The following is a 20,520-nucleotide window of genomic DNA, read 5'->3' on the forward strand; positions in this document are numbered from 1 at the left end:
GGACTGGGGTTGGCTGAGTGAACGCAGCCTGAAGGGGGCTAGTGCACCACAGCTAGCCGGAAGGGAGTCCGGGGAAAAGTCTGGACCTGCCTAAGAGTCAAGAGACCATTGTTTTGGGGTGCACGAGGAGAGGGGATTCAAAGCACCACCTAAACGAGCTCCAGAGATGGGAGCAAGCTGCGGCTATCCGTGCGGACACCAGAGACGGGCATGAGATGCTAAGGCTGCTGCTGCAGCCAGCAAGAAACCTGTGTGCAAGCACAGGACACTATCCACACCTCCCCTCCTGGGAGCCTGTGCAGCCCACCACTGCCAGGGTTCTGTGATCCAGGGACAACTTCCCCGGGAGAACACATGGCACGCCTCAGGCTGTTGCAACGTCACGCCGGCCTCTGCCCACCGCAGGCTCGCCCCGCATTCTGTACCCTTCCCTACCCCCGGCCTGAGTGAGCCAGAGACCCCTAGTCAGCTGCTATTTTAACCCTGGCCAGTCTGAGCAAAGAACAGGCACCCTCAGGTGACCTACACGCAGAGGCGGGGCCAAACCCAAAGCTGAGCCCCAGGAGCTGTGCGAACAAAGAAGAGAAAGGGAAATCTCTCCCAGCAACCTCAGGAGCAGCAAATTAAATCTCCACAATTAACTTAATGTATCCTGAATCTCTGGAATACCTGGATAGAAAACAAACCATCCCAAAATTGAGGCGGTGGACTTTGGGAGCAACTGTAGACTTGGGGTTTGGTTTCTGCATCTAATTTGTTTTTGGTTTTATGTTTATTGTAGTATAGTATTTAGAGTTTATTATCATTGGTAGACTTATTTATTGATTTGGAAGCTCTCTTCCTTTTCTTTTTATATATAGATATATATATATTTTTTTCCTTTTTCTCTTTTTGTGAGTGTGTATGTTTATGCTTCTTTGTGTGATTTTGTCTGTATAGCTTCGCTTTTACCATTTGTCCTAGGGTTCCACCTATTTTTTTCTTTTTTAGTATAGTTTTTAGTGCTTGTTATCATTGGTGGATTTGATTTTTTGGTTGCTCTCTTCTTTCTTTTTTTTAATATTACTTAAAATTTTTAATAATTTTTTTCTTTTAATAATTTTATTTTCCTTTCTTCCTCCCTTGCTCCCTCCCTCTCTCCCTTCCTCCCTTTCTTTCTTTTTTTTGTGCCCTTTCTTCTGAGCCGTGTGGCTGACTTGGTGCTCCAGGCCAGGTGTTAGGCCTGTGCCTCTGAGGTGGGAGAGCCGAGTTCAGGACATTGGTCCACCAGAGACCTCCCAGCTCCACAAAATATCAAATGGCGAAAGCTCTCCCAGAGATCTCCATCTCAATGCTAAGACCCAGCTCCACTCAATGACCAGCAAGCTCCAGGGCTGGACAGCCTATGCCAAACAACTAGCAAGACAGGAATACAAACCCACCAATCAGCAGAGAGACTGCCTAAAATCATAATAAGGTCACAGTTACTCAAAAACACACCACTGGACGCGGTTCTGCCAACCAGAAAGACAAGATCCAGCCTCATCCACCAGAACACAGGGACTAGCCCCCTCCACCAGGAAGCCTACACAACCCACTGAACCAACCTTAGCCACTGGGGGTAGACACCAAAAACAACAGGAACTACGAACATGCAGCCTGCGAAAAGGAGACCCCAAACAGAGTAAGTTAAGAAAAATGAGAAGACAGAGAAACACACAGCAGATGAAGCAGCAAGGTAAAAACCCACCAGATCAAACAAATGAAGACAAAATAGGCAGTCTACCTGAAAAAGAATTCAGAGTAATGATAGTAAAGATGATCCAAAATCTTGGAAATAGAATGGAGAAAATACAAGAAACGTTTAACAAGGACCTACAAGAACGAAAGAGCAAACAAACAATGATGAACAACACAATAAATGAAATTAAAAATTCTCTAGAAGGGATCAATAGCAGAATAACTGAGGCAGAAGAACGGATAAGTGACCTGGAAGATAAAATACTGGAGATAGCAACCGCAGAGCAGAATAAAGAAAAAAAATGAAAAGAATTGAGGACAGACTCAGAGACCTCTGGGACAACATTAAATGCACCAACATTCGAATTATAGGGGTCCCAGAAAAAGAAGAGAAAAAGAAAGGGACTGAGAAAATATTTGAAGAGATTATAGTTGAAAACTTCCCTAATATGAAAAAGGAAATAGTCAGTCAAGTCCAGGAAGCACAGAGAGTCCCATACAGGATAAATCCAAGGAGACACATGCCAAGACACATATTAATAAACCTATCAAAAATTAAATACAAAGAAAAAATATTAAAAGCAGCAAGGGAAAAACAACAAATTACATACAAGGGAATCCCCAAAAGGTTAACAGCTGATCTTTCAGCAGAAACTCTGCAAGCCAGAAGGGAGTGGCAGGACATATTTAAAGTGATGAAAGGGAAAAAGCTACAACCAAGATTACTCTACCCAGCAAGGATCTCATTCAGATTCGACAGAGAAATGAAAACCTTTAGAGACAAGCAAAAGCTAAGAGAATTCAGCACCACCAAACCAGCTTTACAACAAATGCTAAAGGAACTTCTCTAGGCAGGAAACACAAGAGAAGGAAAAGACCTACAATAACAAACCCAAAACAATTAAGAAAATGGTAATAGGAACATACATATCGATAATTACCTTAAATGTAAATGGATTAAATGCTCCAACCAAAAGACATAGACTGGCTGAATGGATACAAAACAAGACCCGTATATATGCTGTCTACAAGAGACCCACTTCAGACCTAGTGACACATACAGACTGAAAGTGAGGGGATGGAAAAAGGTATTCCATGAAAACGGAAATCAAAAGAAAGCTGGAGTAGCAATTCTCATATCCGACAAAATAGACTTTAATATAAAGACTATTACAAGAGACAAAGAAGGACACTACATAATGATCAAGGGATCAATCCAAGAAGAAGATATAACAACTGTAAATATTTATGCACCCAACATAGGAGCACCTCAATACATAAGGCAAATGCTAACAGCCATAAAGGGGAAATCGACAGTAACACTATCATAGTAGGGGACTTTAACACCCCACTCTCACCAATGTTTAGATTGTCCAAAATGAAAATAAATAAGGAAACACAAGCTTTAAATGATACATTAAACAAGATGGACTTAATTGATATTTATAGGTCATTCCATCCAAAAACAAGAGAATACACTTTCTTCGCAAGTGCTCATGGAACATTTTCCAGGATAGATCATATCTTAGGTCACAAATCAAGCCTTGGTAATTTTAAGAAAATTGAAATCATATCAAGTATCTTTTCCGACCACAATGATATGAGATTAGATATCAATTACAGGAAAAAATCTGTAAAGAATACAAACACATGGAGGCTAAACAATACACTACTAAATAACGAAGAGATCACTGAAGAAATGAAAGAGGAAATCAAAAAATACCTAGGAACAAATGACAATGAAAACAGGATGACCCAAAACCTATGGGATGCAGGAAAAGCAGTTCTAAGAGGGAGGTTTATAGCAATACAATCCTACCTCAAGAAACAAGAAACATCTTAAATTAACAAGCTAACCTTACACCTAAAGCAATTAGAGAAAGAAGAACAAAAAACCCCCAAAGTTAGAAGAAGGAAAGAAATCATAAAGATCAGATCAGAAATAAATGAAAAAGAAATGAAGGAAATGATAGCAAAGATCAATAAAACTAAAAGCTGGTTCTTTGAGAAGATAAACAAAATTAATAAACCACTAGCCAGACTCATAAAGAAAAAAAGGGAGAAGACTCAAATCAATAGAATTAGAAATGAAAAAGAAGTAACAACTGACACTGCAGAAATACAAAGGATCATGAGAGATTACTACAAGCAACTATATGCCAATAAAATGGACAACCTGGAAGAAATGGACAAATTCTTAGAAAAGCAAAACCTTCTGAGACTGAACCAGGAAGAAATAGAAAATATGAACAGACCAATCACAAACACTGAAATTGAGACTGTGATTAAAAACCTTCCAACAAACAAAAGCCCAGGACCAGATGGCTTCACAGGCAAAATCTATCAAACATTTAGAGAAGAGATAACACCTATCCTTCTCAAACTCTTCCAAAATATAGCAGAGGGAGGAACACTCCCAAACTGATTCAATGAGGCCACCATAACCCTGATACCTAAACCAGACAAAGATGCCACAAAGAAAGAAAACTACAGGCCAATATCACTGATGAACATAGATGAAAAAATCCTCAACAGATACTAGCAAAGAGGATCCAACAGCACATTAAAGGATCATACACCAGGATCAAGTGGGGTTTATCCCAGGAATGCAAGGATTCTTCAATATATGCAAATCAATCAATGTGATAAAATATATTAAACAAACTGAAGGAGAAAAACCAAACCGTATTAACAAACTGAAGGAGAAAAACCATATGATCATCTCAGTAGATGCAGAAAAAGCTTTTGACAAAATTCAACACCCATTTATGATAAAAACCCTTCAGAAAGTAGGCACAGAGGGAACTTAGCTCAACATAATAAAAGCCATATATGACAAACCCACAGCCAACATTGTTCTCAGTGGTGCAAAACTGAAACCATTTCCTCTAAGCTCAGGAACAAGGCAAGGTTGTCTACTCTCACCACTATTATTCAACATAGTTTTGGAAGTTTTAGTCATAGCAATCAGAGAAGAAAAAGAAGTAAAAGGAATTCAAGACAGAAAAGAAGTAAAGCTGTCACTGTTTGCGGATGACATGACACTATACAAAGAGAATCCTAAGGATGCTACCAGAAAACTACTAGAGCTAATCAATGAATTTGGTAAAGTAGCAGGATACAAAATTAATGTACAGAAATTTCTTGCATTCCTATATACTAATGAATGAAATACCTAGGAATAAACCTACCTAAGGAGACAAAAGACCTGTATGCAGAAAACTATGAGACACTGATGAAAGAAAAAAGATGATACAAACAGATGGAGAGATATACCATGTTCTTGGATTGGAAGAATCAACATTGTGAAAATGACTCTACTACCCAAAGCAATCTACAGATTCAATGCAATGCCTATCAAACTACAAATGGCATTTTGCACAGAACTAGAACAAAAAATTTCACAATTTCTTTGGAAACACAGAAGACCCTGAATAGCCAACACAATCTTGAGAAAGAAAAATGGAGCTGGAGGAATCAGGGTCCCTGACTTCAGACTATACTACAAAGCTACAGTAATCAAGACAGTATGGTACTAGCACAAAAACAGAAATATAGATTAATGGAACAGGATAGAAAGCCCAGAGATAAACCCATGCACATATGGTCACCTTATTTTTGATAAAGGAGGCAAGAATATATAATGGAGAAAAGACAGCCTCTTCAATAAGTGGAGCTGGGAAAACTGACAGCTACATGTAAAAGAATGAAATTAGATCACTCCCTAACACCATACACAAAAATAAACTCAAAATATATTAAAGACCTAAATGTAAGGCCAGACACTATCAAACTCTTAGAGGAAAACATAGGCAGAACACTCTATGACATAAATCACAGCAAGATCCTTTTTGACACACCTCCTAGAGAAATGGCAATAAAAACAAAAATAAACAAATGGCTCCTAATGAATCTTAAAAGCTTTTGCACAGCAAAGGAAAACATAAAGAAGACGAAAAGACAACCCTCAGAATGGGAGGGAATATGACAACTGACAAAGGATTAATCTCCAAAATGTACAAGCAGCTCATGCAGCTCAGTATCAAAAAAAACAAACAACCCAATCCAAAAATGGGCAGAAGACCTAAACAGACATTTCTCCAAAGAAGATATACAGACAGCCAACAAACACATGGAAGAATGCTCAACATCACTAATCATTCGAGAAATGCAAATCAAAACTACAATGAGATTTCACCTCACACCAGTCAGAATGGTCATCATCAAAAAATCTACAAACAATAAATGCTGCAGAGGGTGTGTAGAAAAGGGAACCCTCTTGCACCGTTGGTGGGAATGTAAATTGATACAACCACTATGGAGAACAGTATGGAGGTTCCTTAAAAAACTAAAAATGAACTACCACACAACCCAGGAATCCCACTACTGGGCATATACCTTGAGAAAACCATAATTCAAAAAGAGTCACGGGGGCTTCCCTGGTGGCGCAGTGGTTGAGAGTCCGCCTGCCGATGCAGGGGACATGGGTTCGTGCCCCGGTCCGGGAAGATCCCACATGCCACAGAGCGGCTAGGCCCGTGAGCCATGGCCGCTGAGCCTGCGCATCCGGAGCCTGTGCTCCGCAATGGGAGAGGCCACAACAGTGAGAGGCCCACGTACCACAAAAAAAAAAAAAAAAGTCACATACCACAATGTTCATTACAGCTCTATTTACAATAGCCAGGACATGGGAGCAACCTAAATGTCCATCGACAGATGAATGAATAAAGAAGATGTGGCACGTATATACAATGGAATATTACTCAGTCATAAAAAGAAACAAAATTGAGTTATTTGTAGTGAGGTAGATGGACCTAGAGTCTGTCATACAGAGTGAAGTAAGTCAGAAAGAGAAAAACAAATACTGTATGCTAACACACATATATGGAATCTAAGAAAAAAAAGAAAATGGTTCTGAAGAACCTAGGGGCATGACAGGAATAAAGATGCAGATGTAGAGAATGGACTTGAGGACACAGGGAAGGGTAAGCTGGGACAAAGTGAGAGAGTGGCATGGACATATATACACTACCAAATGTAAAATAGATAGCTAGTGGGAAGCAGCCACATAGCATAGGGAGATCAGCTCCGTGCTTTGTGACCACCTAGAGGGGTGGGATAGGGAGGGTGGGAGGGAGACGCAAGAGGGAGGCGATATGGGGATATATGTATACATATAGTTGATTCACTCTGTTATAAAGCAGAAAATAACACAGCATTGTAAAGCAATTATACTCCAATAAAGATGTTACCAAAAAAATATAATAAAGTACTGCTGGAGGGGCCAGTAGATTAGCCTGTAGTTTCATTGGAATTCAAAGACTTACACAATCACTGCTTGAGGCTCTAGTTTTTAGGGTCGCTGGCTTCTTGATTCAGGTAGAATTTTAAACCTATGTAATCCATGGCCAAGGGCCCCACATGGCACCTGAGACTGGGCAGGGAAGCTTCTGGTTTGTAAAATTCCTGGAACTGCTTCTGGTTTTTCATATTCAGAACTGTTCTTCTTAGCCCATACTAGCTTACACTGTCTCCTGATTTTACATGATGGAAGAATGTGAAGGCTATGGCCCCTTGAGAGGTACAGGCAGCATATGAAGCAATTACAACAGGGTTCCCAAACTGTAGCCCAGAGCTGAACCAGGAAGAGAGATTCCTATCTCTTGGTCATTTCTGGGGATCACTGCTTGCCGTGTCTTAGTGTTTCCAAATGTTCTCTCCCTGAAGATACATCACTACTATTTCTTGATTGTGTGTGAGCCCAAGAGGTCTGTTTGGAGCTGATACACTCCATGGAGAGCAGCCATCCTGAAGGCTGCAGGAATCACAGCTAAGCATCAGCTGCCCCGGGGAGAGAGAGGAGAGGCCTAGTCACCCAGTGTAGCAGGAACTGTGCTCCCAAACTAAGAGAATCCGGAAAACAAACCAACCAAAGCAAGACAAAACAACGGCTCTTAAGGTGAACAGCAGAGCAAAGAACCGCAGTTCGGGGAATCACTTGAGGCTTCCTGTGATAGTCACACGTCTGGAAACATCATGGGTAGTGGGCAGTTGCCACTCAGCCTCCGCAGCTCATCCTACCTTCAGACACTGGAAATGCATCCCAGGGCCCCCTCCCAGACCCTTGCCAGGGCTGGAGCCCTCACCTCGCCGGCACTGTGGAGCTGCTGGGCGATGCGCCGGAGGTCCACCTCGCTGGCCAGGGGGTTCAGCTGGTCCTGCACGTCGTACACAAACTGCTGCAATGACATCAGCTGGTTGGGCCCATTGAGCTTCCTCCAGGAGGGCAGCGTGGAGATGATTTTCTCACACAGGTGAGTCATTGGAGGGCAGACCTAGAACATGCAGAACAGGCAGGTCAACGCACAGCTGTGGGGACTCAGGAGGAGCCGGGATAAAACGATGCCGCTCACATCTGCACTGTTGCATGCAATTCTTTGGATGCACCAGTGACTTTTGGTTAAGTACTGGGGAAGTTTTGTTTTTTCAGTGTTGCCTTTAAGCAGAATCTATTGAACAAATATAAAATTTTATAGAGGCTTTCATTTCCACTGCTCGTCTTAAACAGATGGCAAGGATTCACAAACAACGGCTTTGGAATTGTGGACTCAATTAACTAACGTTCACTAACTCCTAATGTTTTCCTCCCTCCCTCTCTTGGAGTGAGGGTTTCAGTCAGGTGATGGCCACTTTATGAACAAAGAGACAGGAAAAGAGAGTAAGTATCTTTATCAATATTAGATGGCTTTTTACCAGTAAATTAGGTATTCATGGTATTAGGTATTCATACTGTTGAAATATTTCGAATTTGATTAATTCTTGGTAATTGGCTTGAAATGAGTTTTTACTCTCTTAACTTGGTTAAATAAATCAGTCTATGTTACAGACTCATAATCAGCACACTTTCCTAATTAAAAATGCCATGAGCCATACACTGCACTGCATCATTAATCAGGCAGTCCCTTCTCGAATCTCATCTTTTTTTTTTTTTTTTTTTTTGCTGTACGCGGGCCTCTCACTGCTGTGGCCTCTCCCGTTGCGGAGCACAGGCTCCGGACACACAGGCTCCGCGGCCATGGCTCGCGGGCCCAGCCGCTGCGCGGCATGTGGGATCTTCCGGGATAGGGGCACGAACCCGTGTCCCCTGCATCGGCAGGCGGACTCTCAACCACTGCGCCACCAGGGAAGCCCTCATCTTTTTTTTTTTGTGGTACGCGGGCCTCTCACTGTTGTGGTCTCTCCCATTGCGGAGCACAGGCTCCGGACCTGCAGGCTTAGCGGCCATGGCTCACAGGCCCAGCCACTCCGTGGCATGTGGGATCCTCCCGGACCGGGGCACAAATATGTGTCCCCTGCATCGGCAGGCGGACCCCCAACCACTGTGCCACCAGGGAAGCCCTTGAATCTCATCTTTTACACCCCCTACCTATACAACGAACAATATTCCCAGGGATAAAGGCAGTTTGTTTGGTGAGCTTCATCTGCCTGACGGCAGAAGTTGGGGGTGTGCATTATGTAAAGCAGACATCATGCCACACCCCAGCTCAAGACTCTTCAGGGAGTACAGGCCCTCATCCCACCTGGTGAGCAGGCGCTGAGCCAGTCACAGACCACTGTTCCTGATCGCCACCCACTGGTTTCTGTGACCAGGTTCTCCAAGGCCCTCCAGGCTTACCCCCTGCCCACTGACTCTGCTGTAGTGTAGCCCCCTTTAGAAAGCGAGGGTCAAGCTTCACGAGAGAGGAGAGGGTTCCTGAAAATTCCAAAAGCATGTCTAGAACTGGAGCCTGGTATTGTAAGCACAGCACTTCTATCAGGCAAACGGTGAGTTATAACTAAAGACGGCACCTGCCAGGCAGGGGAGCGAAAGCCATGTCCTCCTTGTTACACTCGAGCTTAGAAGCAGGAACAGTCCCCGGAGCATTTTTTTTTAGGAGTTTTCTCTTGGGATATTTGCCCATTTCTTACCCATTTCAGACAGCTTTTTTTTTTTTTTTTTGTGGTACGCGGGCCTCTCACCGTTGTGGCCTCTCCCGTTGCGGAGCACAGGCTCCGGACGCACAGGCTCAGCGGCCATGGCTCACGGGCCCTGCCGCTCCGCTGTATGTGGGATCTTCCCGGACCGGGGCACGAACCTGTGTCCCCTGCATCGGCAGGCGGACTCTCAACCACTGCGCCACCAGGGAAGTCCCAGACAGCTTTTTGAATATTACGGATAGCAACCTTTTATATGCCAGGGGCATTGAGACTATTTTTTTCCCAATCTATCTCACCTTTTAACTTTGTCTATGGAATTTATTTGCCAGAAAAATCTTCTATGTTGTCAAATGTATTTGACAAAATATTGGTGTATTTTCTTTGAAAACTTCTGAGGTTTTCTAACTTGGCTTAAAAGGCTTCTCAAAGCACTTCTAAGTTATTTTAAAAATAAATTATCTTGCATTTACATCAAGATATTACTTTATTTTTTACATTTAAAAGCTTTAATCTGCCTACAGTCTATTTTTACGCTATGTAGTGAGCAGGAGTTCAACCTAATTTCCTTCTAGGCAAATAGCCAGTTGTGCCAGATCATTTATTAAATAAACACTTTCCCCATTAAATTTAAATAACATCTATGTTCTCTATTAAATTTCTGCAGATGTTCTGATTTACTTCAACACTCACTAATCTATTCCAGTTATTTATTGGTTTATTGATTACAGAGCCTTTATAACACGTTTCATTTATTCTTCTATTGAAATTTTAAGACAAAAACCCAATCTCCTCAATCCCATTCAGATGCTAACTGGAACTGTATGAAGTTTATATAACTTGGGAAAATGAAACACTTAGTAATAAAATCTTGCCATCCAAGAACACCATCTTATTCCATTTGGACAGCTATTATTTTATGCTCTTCAGTGAATTTTGTTGGTGACTGTTTTTCTACTTTTCTGCATTTCCCAAATGTTTCACAGTAAGTCACTTTTTTTGTTTTTGTTTTTGTTTTTTTTGCGGTACACTGGCCTCTCACTGTTGTGGCCTCTCCCGTTGTGGAGCACAGGCTCCGGACGCGCAGGCTCAGTGGCCATGGCTCACGGGCCCAGCCGCTCCGCAGCATGTGGGATCTTCCCTGACCGGGGCACGAACCCGTGTCCCCTGCATCGGCAGGCGGACTCTCAACCACTGCGCCACCAGGGAAGCTCACAATAAGTCACTTTTGCATTGTTTTTGTAATTTCTAACAAATAATTTTACTTTTAAACAAACAACCAAAACCGTCAGAATTTCATACACTCTAACCTTGCCCATAACAACGCTTCATCTCACGGCCATCTCCTTGTTTCTCTACTCTTCCTTCCTTACCCCAGGGTAACAGGATAAAAACATGGCCACGCAGACACCACGTACTGGGTCCCATGAAAACCAGACCAAACCCAGAGGGCCACACAAAGAGGCCCAACTCCTGGGTCACTAGATGGTCTGGGGGAAGGTTGGGTCCAGCCCTCCCCAGGTATACTCACCGAAACAATCTGGCTCCGTATTTCTTGCAGGTGATTTCGAAGTACCTTCATGTCCTTAGACCCAGAAGCCCCAGCATCCAGAACAAACAGCTTATTTGAAATGTGAAGATCGTTCCCAAACCTAAGGGAAGAGCAGTGACCTCCTCAGAGTGACGCAGTCTCACCGGGTGTTTCCACAGAGGGCCAGGCTCCTGCTGGCCCAAAAGGCTGGTGGGAGGCAAGGAAGTTCTGGTGGCCTTGCAGAGACACCCCACACCTGCTGTTGGCTGGACTCTGTAACGTCACCCTGGGGTGGAGGCCTGGGGACACCGCCTGCTCCGGGTGCAGACAGGTGCCCCAGCTTCCACAAAACGGGGGAAACAGCTTCCCCCGAGGCAGGAAAGGGGAGGCCTAATGCACTCACTTTACAAGGCAGGAGAAGAGATGCTTCTGCAGGTTGATGGAGTGAGAACAGAGGGATGAGTACGAAATAACACCTTAGATCTAAATATTAGTAGAAGCCTTATTTCTCACATCAGGAAGATAACAGAGAAGCGTTGTCAGTTGATAAACCAAGAATTCAAATGACTAACATATTAAATAGAACTGCAGGTTCAAACTGTTTTGGGGATAGACACTAAGTAAAAATAGATACTTTTACATTGTGATTCTGTGCACATCCATATTTATAAGTGAAAAAAAAGTTTTCCAAAAATACTTGACACAAAATGCACTCTGATATTTTCCATCATGTCCTTCTCCCCTCCACTCCACTCCAGACCTCCTAAATGAATTTCATGATCCACTAGCAGGTTGCAACTTACATTTTGAGAAATACTGATGGATGTTCTCACCAAAAAAAAAAAAAAAAAGATAAATGGGTGAGGTGAGAGATATGTTAATTAACGAGATGGAGAGAATCCTTTCACATTGTATACATACATCAAATCACCACTTCATACAATTTAAATATCTTACAATTTCACTTGTCAATTATTCCTCCCTAGAGCTGAACAAAAATACATAAAACAACTAAAAGGAGTTACCTCTGGGCAGTGGTACTCGGCGGTGAGGACAGAAGTGAGAAGGCTACTGATTTTTATTATGTGCCCTTTACTTCTGTTTGATTTGTTATTATGTGTATTTGTGGCTTTGGTAAAAAAAATTCGACCAAGCCAAAGAGGCCTTTCAGTTCTTTAACTCCTTTCTCTGGGTCACATGACTTTGGCTGTATCACCCCTGAAGACGCAGCAGCCGACTTACCTGTTCCTGACCTCTTTCAGCAACGAGGTGTCTTTGTCATATCCGAACTCGCCTCCAGCTGGACGAGGAATGTTCATGATGTCGGCGTGGGTGGCCACCAGGACAACTCGGAGTGGGTTCTTCAGCTTGCCACCAAAGGCTGAGGGCAGAGAGCAAGCCGTTTCACAGGTGGGTCCTCCATTCTGCCCAGCTAAGGTTGGGTGCTCTGCCTGAGGCCTGGGCCGTCTCGCCAGGTGGACATGCAACTTTGCCTGCAGACCTGAGGGCCCCAGGCCTGCTGCTAGGAGTGACCTCTGGAAGGCCTAGGCCTGGCCCAGAATGGAATGAGCCTATTTCCTGGGCCTCCAGGAAGATTGCTCAGAAGTGGACTAGAAGCGACCACAGGGCATAAGGCAGCTTCTCAGATCTTCCTCCAAATAGGCCTTGTTTGCATGGTGAGGAGAGATCTAACCTCTGGCCAGGGGGACACCTTTTATAAGACCAGAGCAAGCCCGCTGAATGCAGCACCAGCACAGAAATGGCTCAGAAGGGAGACTCCTGCAGTTCACACAGGCAGAGAGCCTCTCACTTATGGGCGTGTTTAAAATGAAAACATGAAAAAGAATGAGAAAGAAAGAGGCAAAATTGGAGGTACCCTGAGGGGAATTAGCCCACTTTATTTTATTATTGTAAGCTTTTCAAAAAAAAATGACTGCTGAGTTTTGCATTTCATCAGGGAAGGCTGCTTCTTTTTTTGTATGAAAAGAACAAAATAAGTCTGTCCACACTGTCTTTTCCTCTAGGGATAAGGCTAAGATAATGCATTCAGTTAACATGGTTCCTTTTCTTTCATTTTTGATGGAACTACAGAACGAAGGAGAGCTCATTCTATTAATTATGTACCCATTAGGTAAGGCACAGTAGCTGTCAAAGGAGGTATTCCACTTTGCACCTAACAAAAATGACCACAGCCCTAAAATATAGAAAGAAAGCGAGAAATGGCTCTCAAGGAATTGCTCAGAATTGAGTCTTTGTGGCAGAAATATGCAATCATGAAACAACTTCTTGCAGAACAAAACAAACAGCTGAGCCCTAGGAAACTTCCAGAGTGGAAATCTCCTGATAGGAAGCAGGAACAAGGGTGCCCGCAGCTGTTGGCCACAAGCTGTTGGATCCGGGCATGACCAGGTGCGAGGCCGGTAGGAAGTGCACGCCCTCCCTGAGGGGCACCTCGGCTTACCTATGGGTTCTTCAACTGGGACAAGAGACTTCAGAAAACTGAGCCAGAAAATCACTTGATTCAGCTGGATCTCGTAGGGTTCTTCTAGACTGAAAACGATGACATGGATGGACGTGGGATCATTTGCAGCAAAATAGTCATAACAGCAGAAGTATACAGGATTTCCAGAGAACTCCCACACACTGAAATCACCAACGCCTACAGAGAAAAAGAAAAAGAAAGATTATGATTGTGAAACACCACCACCAAATTTCAATCACAGTTTTTCTCAGCACTTTAGGGATGACCAGTAGGGACAGTGACATTCATAGCATTCATCTATTTATTTATGCATCTACTTAAGTATAGACCTACATATGGAATATTTACATTTCCCTATTTCTATGTCTATGTCTGTTTTTACATCCATGCCTTTTACAATATCTATATCCATAAACCTACTTATATCTGTATCTGCTTATCAATTTTCCTTAATGCCTTCATTATTGTATCTGTATCTCTATCTCCAGCACATCTACTTATAATACCGCAGAGTGGTACACACACACACACACATACCACCCCACACACGTGTGTGTATATGCATGCCTATAAGCATACATGGAAAGGTGTACGTGGACACATATATTTTGTTTTTCACCCCCAAATATTGGTATATTCACTGAAACCTTAATTTTCGTTAAATGGTGACTAAATTCACCTTCCACAGGTGAGTGAGAGACCTGTTTTGGTCGGTCAGAAGGGAGCAGGCTGCCGTGCACAGGTGTAAGGTGCGGTAATTGATGAGCGGCTTTGCACAGGAAGGATGTAAGAGGAACTGAGGAAATTGGGTCCAAGAGGCCACCTCTGCTGGGGAGGTGGCCGAAGGGGCGGGGGGAGGAAGGCTGTGGGTGTGGGTAGGGGGGCAGCTACTCTCCCACTCTCCCACACAGCAGCTCTGGGGGTGGCTGCTTTTCCCGCAAGTGTCATGGGTGAGATTCTGACCTGGAGTTCCTACGCACCCGGAACTTCCTAATGACTGTGCAGACACATGGACACAGTCACCTCTACGCTGCCACATGCCACCAGGTCAGTGACCACCCACCCACTGGCCTCCGGGAAGCCAGGCAGGACCACTTACGTTATAGGATTTCAGGCTCCCTTTCCCTAATTTTTCCCCTTGGTGCTTATCCTGTGCCAGAAATTCTGCAGTCGAGAGTCATTTTGGAAGATCCATAGGGCGTTTCTAGAGCACAGGCGCTCCTGGGGAGCATGGCCCTCTAAGTCTGGCAGCTAAGGCCTTAGTGTGAATAGTTCTGGAACACAGAAATAGGCCCTTTGAGCTTGGGGAGCACTGCGAGCCAGACGTGGGATGGGGATAAGGCCAGGGGAGGATGAGGGATGAGGGTAAGGGTGATGGGTGCTGAGGACACACTTCTGCTCTCCCTATGCTGTGGGGCCAGCTTTGCTCCCGAGAGCTCAGAGGACACTCAGCTTTTAAGAGAGCAGAATGCACATGGACTTTATTTCTATTTCATTAGGGTCGCTGGCCCAGCAGCAGCATCACCAAGAAACTCCCCAGATGGGCTGAATCAGACGCTCGAGGGAGGGCTGGCAAGTCTGTGTTTTCACATGCCCTCCAGGGGATTTGTGTGTATGCTGGAGTCTAAGAACCACTGCTTTAGGTAAACACCCTGAGTATTCTATTTTTCACTGGGTTTAGTATAATAAAGGGGCCTTCATGAAGATGCTTCCAATTTCCACTTTTTGAGAGCCTCTCCCTGCTAGACATTATACTAGGACCTTTAATAAACACGAGCTCGTAAAATCCTCACAGCTGTGGGAACTTAGCCTCAGAGAAACTGCTCTATCCCTGCTCCGGACCGTGTCTCAATGAGGCTTGTGTTCCAGTGCCTTGGGCCCAGCTGGGGGCCCTGGGAGCACCGGGGGAGCAGCACTTGGGTTTCAAACTCGGGTATGTCAAAATGCTAGTGCGACCGTAGTTTATGAGATTTCCCATCCAAGTGGAAGTACGGCAGTACTTAAAAAAAAAAAAAAGGACTAATTTACTCAAGTCATTTATTAAGCACCTCTGTGTGCCCAGTGCTTTGCCACGTGCTAGGGACACCAGGGGGTTTAGTTTTACTTTTTGGGGCTGTTAACCAGCCATGCTTCAGTCCTGGGTCACTCCCAACATCACTCTGCACTGGCCCTTCTTCCATCCTTTGTGTGGCTGTGATGGATGCCCTCTGGGCCAGGCTCCCCGGGGGAAACTCGAGGTCCTTCCCATTTGGGGTGGGAGAGCCATACCATTCAAATAGGCGTTCTGGATGTCGATGGCCTTTGTGGACTGGTCATCGGCGGAGCAGTGCGGGTGGTGGGACGGGGCCCCGAACACCTCTAGCATCCCCTTGGTGAGGCCCGGCTCGAACATCATGCTGCGGCTCCTGACGTTCACATTCTCACAGCCCGGGTACAGGTTGTTGATGCTCACGGAAACTGCAGGCCAGAGATCAAGCACGTTAGACCTTGCCCCCTGCCCTCCTTCCCAGACTTTGCCCTCTGCCCTTGCCCCACCCCTGCTTCAGGCTGCTTTGTGCGTGTGCCTCTTGTGTATGCTGGGCAGCAATGTTTCCCAGGGACATTGTGTTGATTGTTTGCTTCACCTCCCGCATCCCTTTCTGCACTGCTCTGTGTCCCGAGAGGCTAACCCCATGGACTGCATCTCCCAGGCTTGCTTCCCATTTGCCTCCGGTGAGGGTCCACCAATGGGAGGCACTGTAGAGGCTGGGAGGAGAGAAAGGTCGAGGTGTATATTTTCCCTACTCACTGCCTGCTGCTTTTCTGACACCAGTTGTGTCTCTGACCCTAGACCCCCTGGCGGCTTCTCCCCTGGAGCTCCAGCTTTCCCAGGATCGTGAATTCTTCCTCTTGCCTTTTCAGCCTCAGGGGTGGTAACTAATGGCTCCCTTCTCTTCCTAGCCTCCGGATGCTTCACCGTCTCTTGTATGTTCCTATGAATTGTGCCTGTGACTTTGAACTTTCATTAAATCTCCACCAGGACCCTGACTGATACGGATGAGATGAGTACCACTCTGGTACACGAGATTGTTAGGTTGAATGTAAAATGATCTTAGACAGTAGCAGGCCATGGCATTAAGTAATGCTGAATCACACGGTGAGAAGGCCATTCCTTTATTAAATCCCCTTGAAGGTCTTTAAATTGCTCTAGTAGCAAGTCTCAATGCGTGACATTAAGTTTCTAGCATGTCTTCAATCCTTGCTAATCTTCCCTTTTAATAAAGAGGGAGTGTAAAAAACTATACCCCAATAAAAAAAAAAAGAAAAGAAAAAGATGGAAGCATGTTCTTCCTCTTTCTAGGAAAAAAAAAAGAGGGAGTGGGCAACAGTATATAGCTAGATTTTAATCATATTGCTGTTCATTGCATTTATTTTTATTTATTGGTAGTAGTGCTATGGGTTTTCCATTTATGGTAAGGACATTATCGATTTCACTTTCAAACCTATGTCTTTTAGTAAATAAAAAGAATCAGTTTAAAAAATATTACATAAATAATAATGGTAGAACTTTGTGGGGCAGGGGAATCAGCTGAATAACACATTTGGGTCCCCTGGGCCAGGAGCGGTGCCCTGTGTGCCCTCAGTCCTGACCTCCTTCCGGCTTTTGCCCGTCTCTCGCAACAGACCCCCAACAGTACAGTGAAGGCAGAGCTGGCCTCTCCCCTTCAGGGCTAGAACTGGGGTGGGCACAGGGGGAGGCTCCGTGAGTGCATCAGGGAGGGGCTCAGTGAACCGAATCGCACCATATAGTTCGTACCTTTGGTTCAGAGTTAATAGTGACAGTCACTGCAAGAGACTAAAGAAATGACCATTTCACCTGGGCCACCTGACTTTTAAAATTGGTGATCCAAACTCAAAGGTAACCCTTGTTTAAAGACCAAAGACTTCAGACTGAGGACAGGACAATGGGAATATCCAAGGGGTTGGCGGGGAGGAGGAGAAAACTGGAGCTCCCCACCGCCCCGGGTTATAAAAGTAGAAAACTTGGCAAACAGAAATGCAAATTAGAAAACAAAATGACTCAACTCTCTAGGCCAATGTGATGGACATTTAGTGTATTTCTTTAGAGATCGTTAGTCCAAGTCTGAGTAAAGCCATGCAACTTCACAAGAATGGGTTTGTCCATTTCCCTATGCCCGGAAACCTGTGTCCGGGACGACCCCTGTCGAGCATAAGCTTTGTCTTAGTGGCACTGTTGGGCTAGGGCTTGCCGAGGGAGACCAGAACGGATTCGGTAAATGACAGGCACTCCGGCACCTCACGGACAGTTTTTGTTGGGAGGATGAAAGGTTAGGACAGAGTTTGTATACAGTATTATTAAAATAACAATTTCACAGGGAAACATTAAAATCATAGGAGGAAAACATTTTTTGCTAACCACTGACCCCTAGTGGTAAAAAGTGGCAGGCCCCGAGGGAGAAGCCGCTTTTGCACCCTGGTCAGAAGAGACTTCCTGCAAACACTCCTCTCGGGTGAGCAGGCAACAGCCTCCTGCAGTGATCTTTCTGGCTGCGCGCTCCTCCGCTGGCACCGGGGGTTTCCTTCCTACCGCAGAACCACAGTGCAACACCTGTGGCACTCAGCTGGCCACAAAGGCAGTGTGTGCGTGGCAGCCACGTGCCGTGAGCGGCTGCCCCCAGGTCCCCACACCACCCCATCCTGTCTCCTGGCTGGTGGTTCAGCCTTTAGCCTCCAGTGCAACGCAAAGCCAAGTTTCTAAAGGCAAACGACCTTCCTGCTGCCTGAGTGATGTAAATGTGCCCACGTGGGCACCTGTCCCAGGGAAAGGAAGAAGGCCTGACCATTCTAGCAGAGGTCAGGGGCATCCAGAGCTCTGGCCTGGGACACAGCAGAGCATGGCCCCCAGGCACTAGCAATGCCACTGTGAAGGGACAATGCTGCTGTTTCTGGAGACGGACTTCCTTCCCTGGAGACCACACTCCAGAGTAGGCTTTCCTCAAGTGCTTAACAAAGAAACGCTGCTCCGTCCATTCCCCTACGGCACGTGAGGCCCCTAGGGCCTGCCAGACGCCTCCGGCCAGGTCTCCGGCAGGTGGGCCTCCTGGCGCTTCCTATTTGTGCCACGCTGCTTTTCCCAGGACTCCCTTCTGCTGTTTTGTTAGGGCCAGGCCCAGTCGAGGACTGGCGGGGTCCAGGCCCTGCAGGCTGCTGCGCTCACTCAGCCCAGGGTGTGCTCGCCCCGCACTGGGCAGGGCAGGGCAGGAGGAGGGCCTGCTCCGGAGCCTCCTGCAGTCACGGCCTCCTGGCTCTTCCCAGCCTCAGGCAGGACTAGAATTAACTGAGGGCGAATCTTGTCACCTGCAGGGGTTGTCTGGATAGAAACTTCACCCACCCCCTTGGAGCAGACCGGCCACTTGGGCATGAAGCAGCGCGGGCCTCTTCCGTCCTTGCCCAGGCCCTGCGGGAGGCTGCCTGGCTCTGGCCAGACAGCTCTGGGATGAACTAGGTGTGACCTTAGTCCAGGGGTCACACACTCCAATGCACTCCTGAAATGTCATTTCTGCCACAGGGCAAACCTTCGGACATGGGCGTGGAGGGGTCTGCTCCTGAGCTTTCCCTCCTGGAGTTAGGGCGCTGTGTGAGACAGGGTGAAAGGCAGAGCCTGGGCCCCTCTACATGGGGTAGCCCCTCCTCTCCACTAACCGGCTCCAGGCGGAAATGTGAATCTAGTGTGGCCAGAGCTACCAACTTGTTACAAGAAACCAAATAGCCAACTTTTAAGGTGAGACCTCTTGATTTTATTTATTTATTTATTTTTGGCTGCATTGGGTCTTCTTTGCTGCACACGGGCTTCTCATTGCAGTGGCTTCTCTTGTTGAGGAACATGGACTCTAGGCTCAAGGGCTCAGTAGTTGTGGCTCACAGGCTCTAGAGCGCAGGCTCAGTAGTTGTGGCGCACGGGCTTAGTTGCTCCATGGCATGTGGGATGTTCCCAGACCAGGGCTCGAACCCGTGTCCCCTGAATTGGCAGGTGGACTCTTAACCACTGTGCCATCAGGGAAGTCCAGACATCTTGCCTTTTAAACGTTGGAAGCTAATTCAATGTTCCTCCTTCCCCTCATACTACACAGAACGCTGCAGCTCACCAGGCTGCTGACCTCTGACCTTATTTCCCAGTGCCTCGAGTTACTTTTCTCTCTGATGAGGGTAGTGGGGAGTTTCTCCTGGTCCAGAGCACCTGTTGTCCTCGAGAGAATCTTGTGTCAGTCAGCGCCATGACCCAAGTCTCTCTAAGCCCTGGCTGAAGGACACAGTGAGATTTGCTGATAATCCAGCCATCCTGAGCTGCATTTTATCAAGAATCTACTTCTGGATTCTTCCAGGTGTGGGAAATTGACCAGAAGGAAGATGAATGGAGATATTACTTCTGAGGGGTGAGGGCTGAGCCGTCCTCCCTCCGGGGGAACCCAGATGTCACTTGATACGTGGCTGCTTCAGTTTAGCCCATGGGCTCCTGAGGCATAAATTCATATCCAATACGACTTATAAAAATTCCAGGTCACAGATCTGGATAGCTCTCATCTCTTTGTCTTTCTCTGTCTCTGCTCTTTGTCTGTCTCTCTGGCCCCCTGCCCCCGACCCCCCCAGACTCAGATTGGAGTGACCTTAACCCACATCAGGAGAGAGCTGGTTCCCTCTAGGGGTGACATGAGGAACTTCTAGAGAAGCTCACTTTGAACCTTGAAGCAATACTGGTCTGGCCCATACATAAGAGGCTCAACTTAATCATTAAACCTGGAAAACTATTGGCTTT

At 45.7% G+C, this 20,520-nt stretch overlaps 1 protein-coding gene across 2 annotated transcripts in view; it reads right to left on the minus strand.

The window, feature by feature from the left end:
* The window catches only part of DAPK1 (death associated protein kinase 1), a 214,514-nt gene that overhangs the window by 4,662 nt on the left and 189,332 nt on the right, over positions 1-20,520 (minus strand). For both annotated transcript variants that reach the window (XM_081236405.1, XM_081236404.1), the window contains 5 exons: positions 15,975-16,163; positions 13,686-13,883; positions 12,467-12,605; positions 11,225-11,345; positions 7,866-8,054 (listed from right to left, as the gene is read on the minus strand). In XM_081236405.1, coding sequence (XP_081092531.1) covers positions 7,866-8,054; positions 11,225-11,345; positions 12,467-12,605; positions 13,686-13,883; positions 15,975-16,163 — 836 coding nt within the window. The remainder of the gene's footprint in view (positions 1-7,865; positions 8,055-11,224; positions 11,346-12,466; positions 12,606-13,685; positions 13,884-15,974; positions 16,164-20,520) is intronic.

Source organism: Mesoplodon bidens (genome assembly GCF_964165515.1).
Source record: "Mesoplodon bidens genome assembly, chromosome: 6".
Taxonomy (NCBI): Eukaryota; Metazoa; Chordata; class Mammalia; order Artiodactyla; family Ziphiidae; genus Mesoplodon; species Mesoplodon bidens.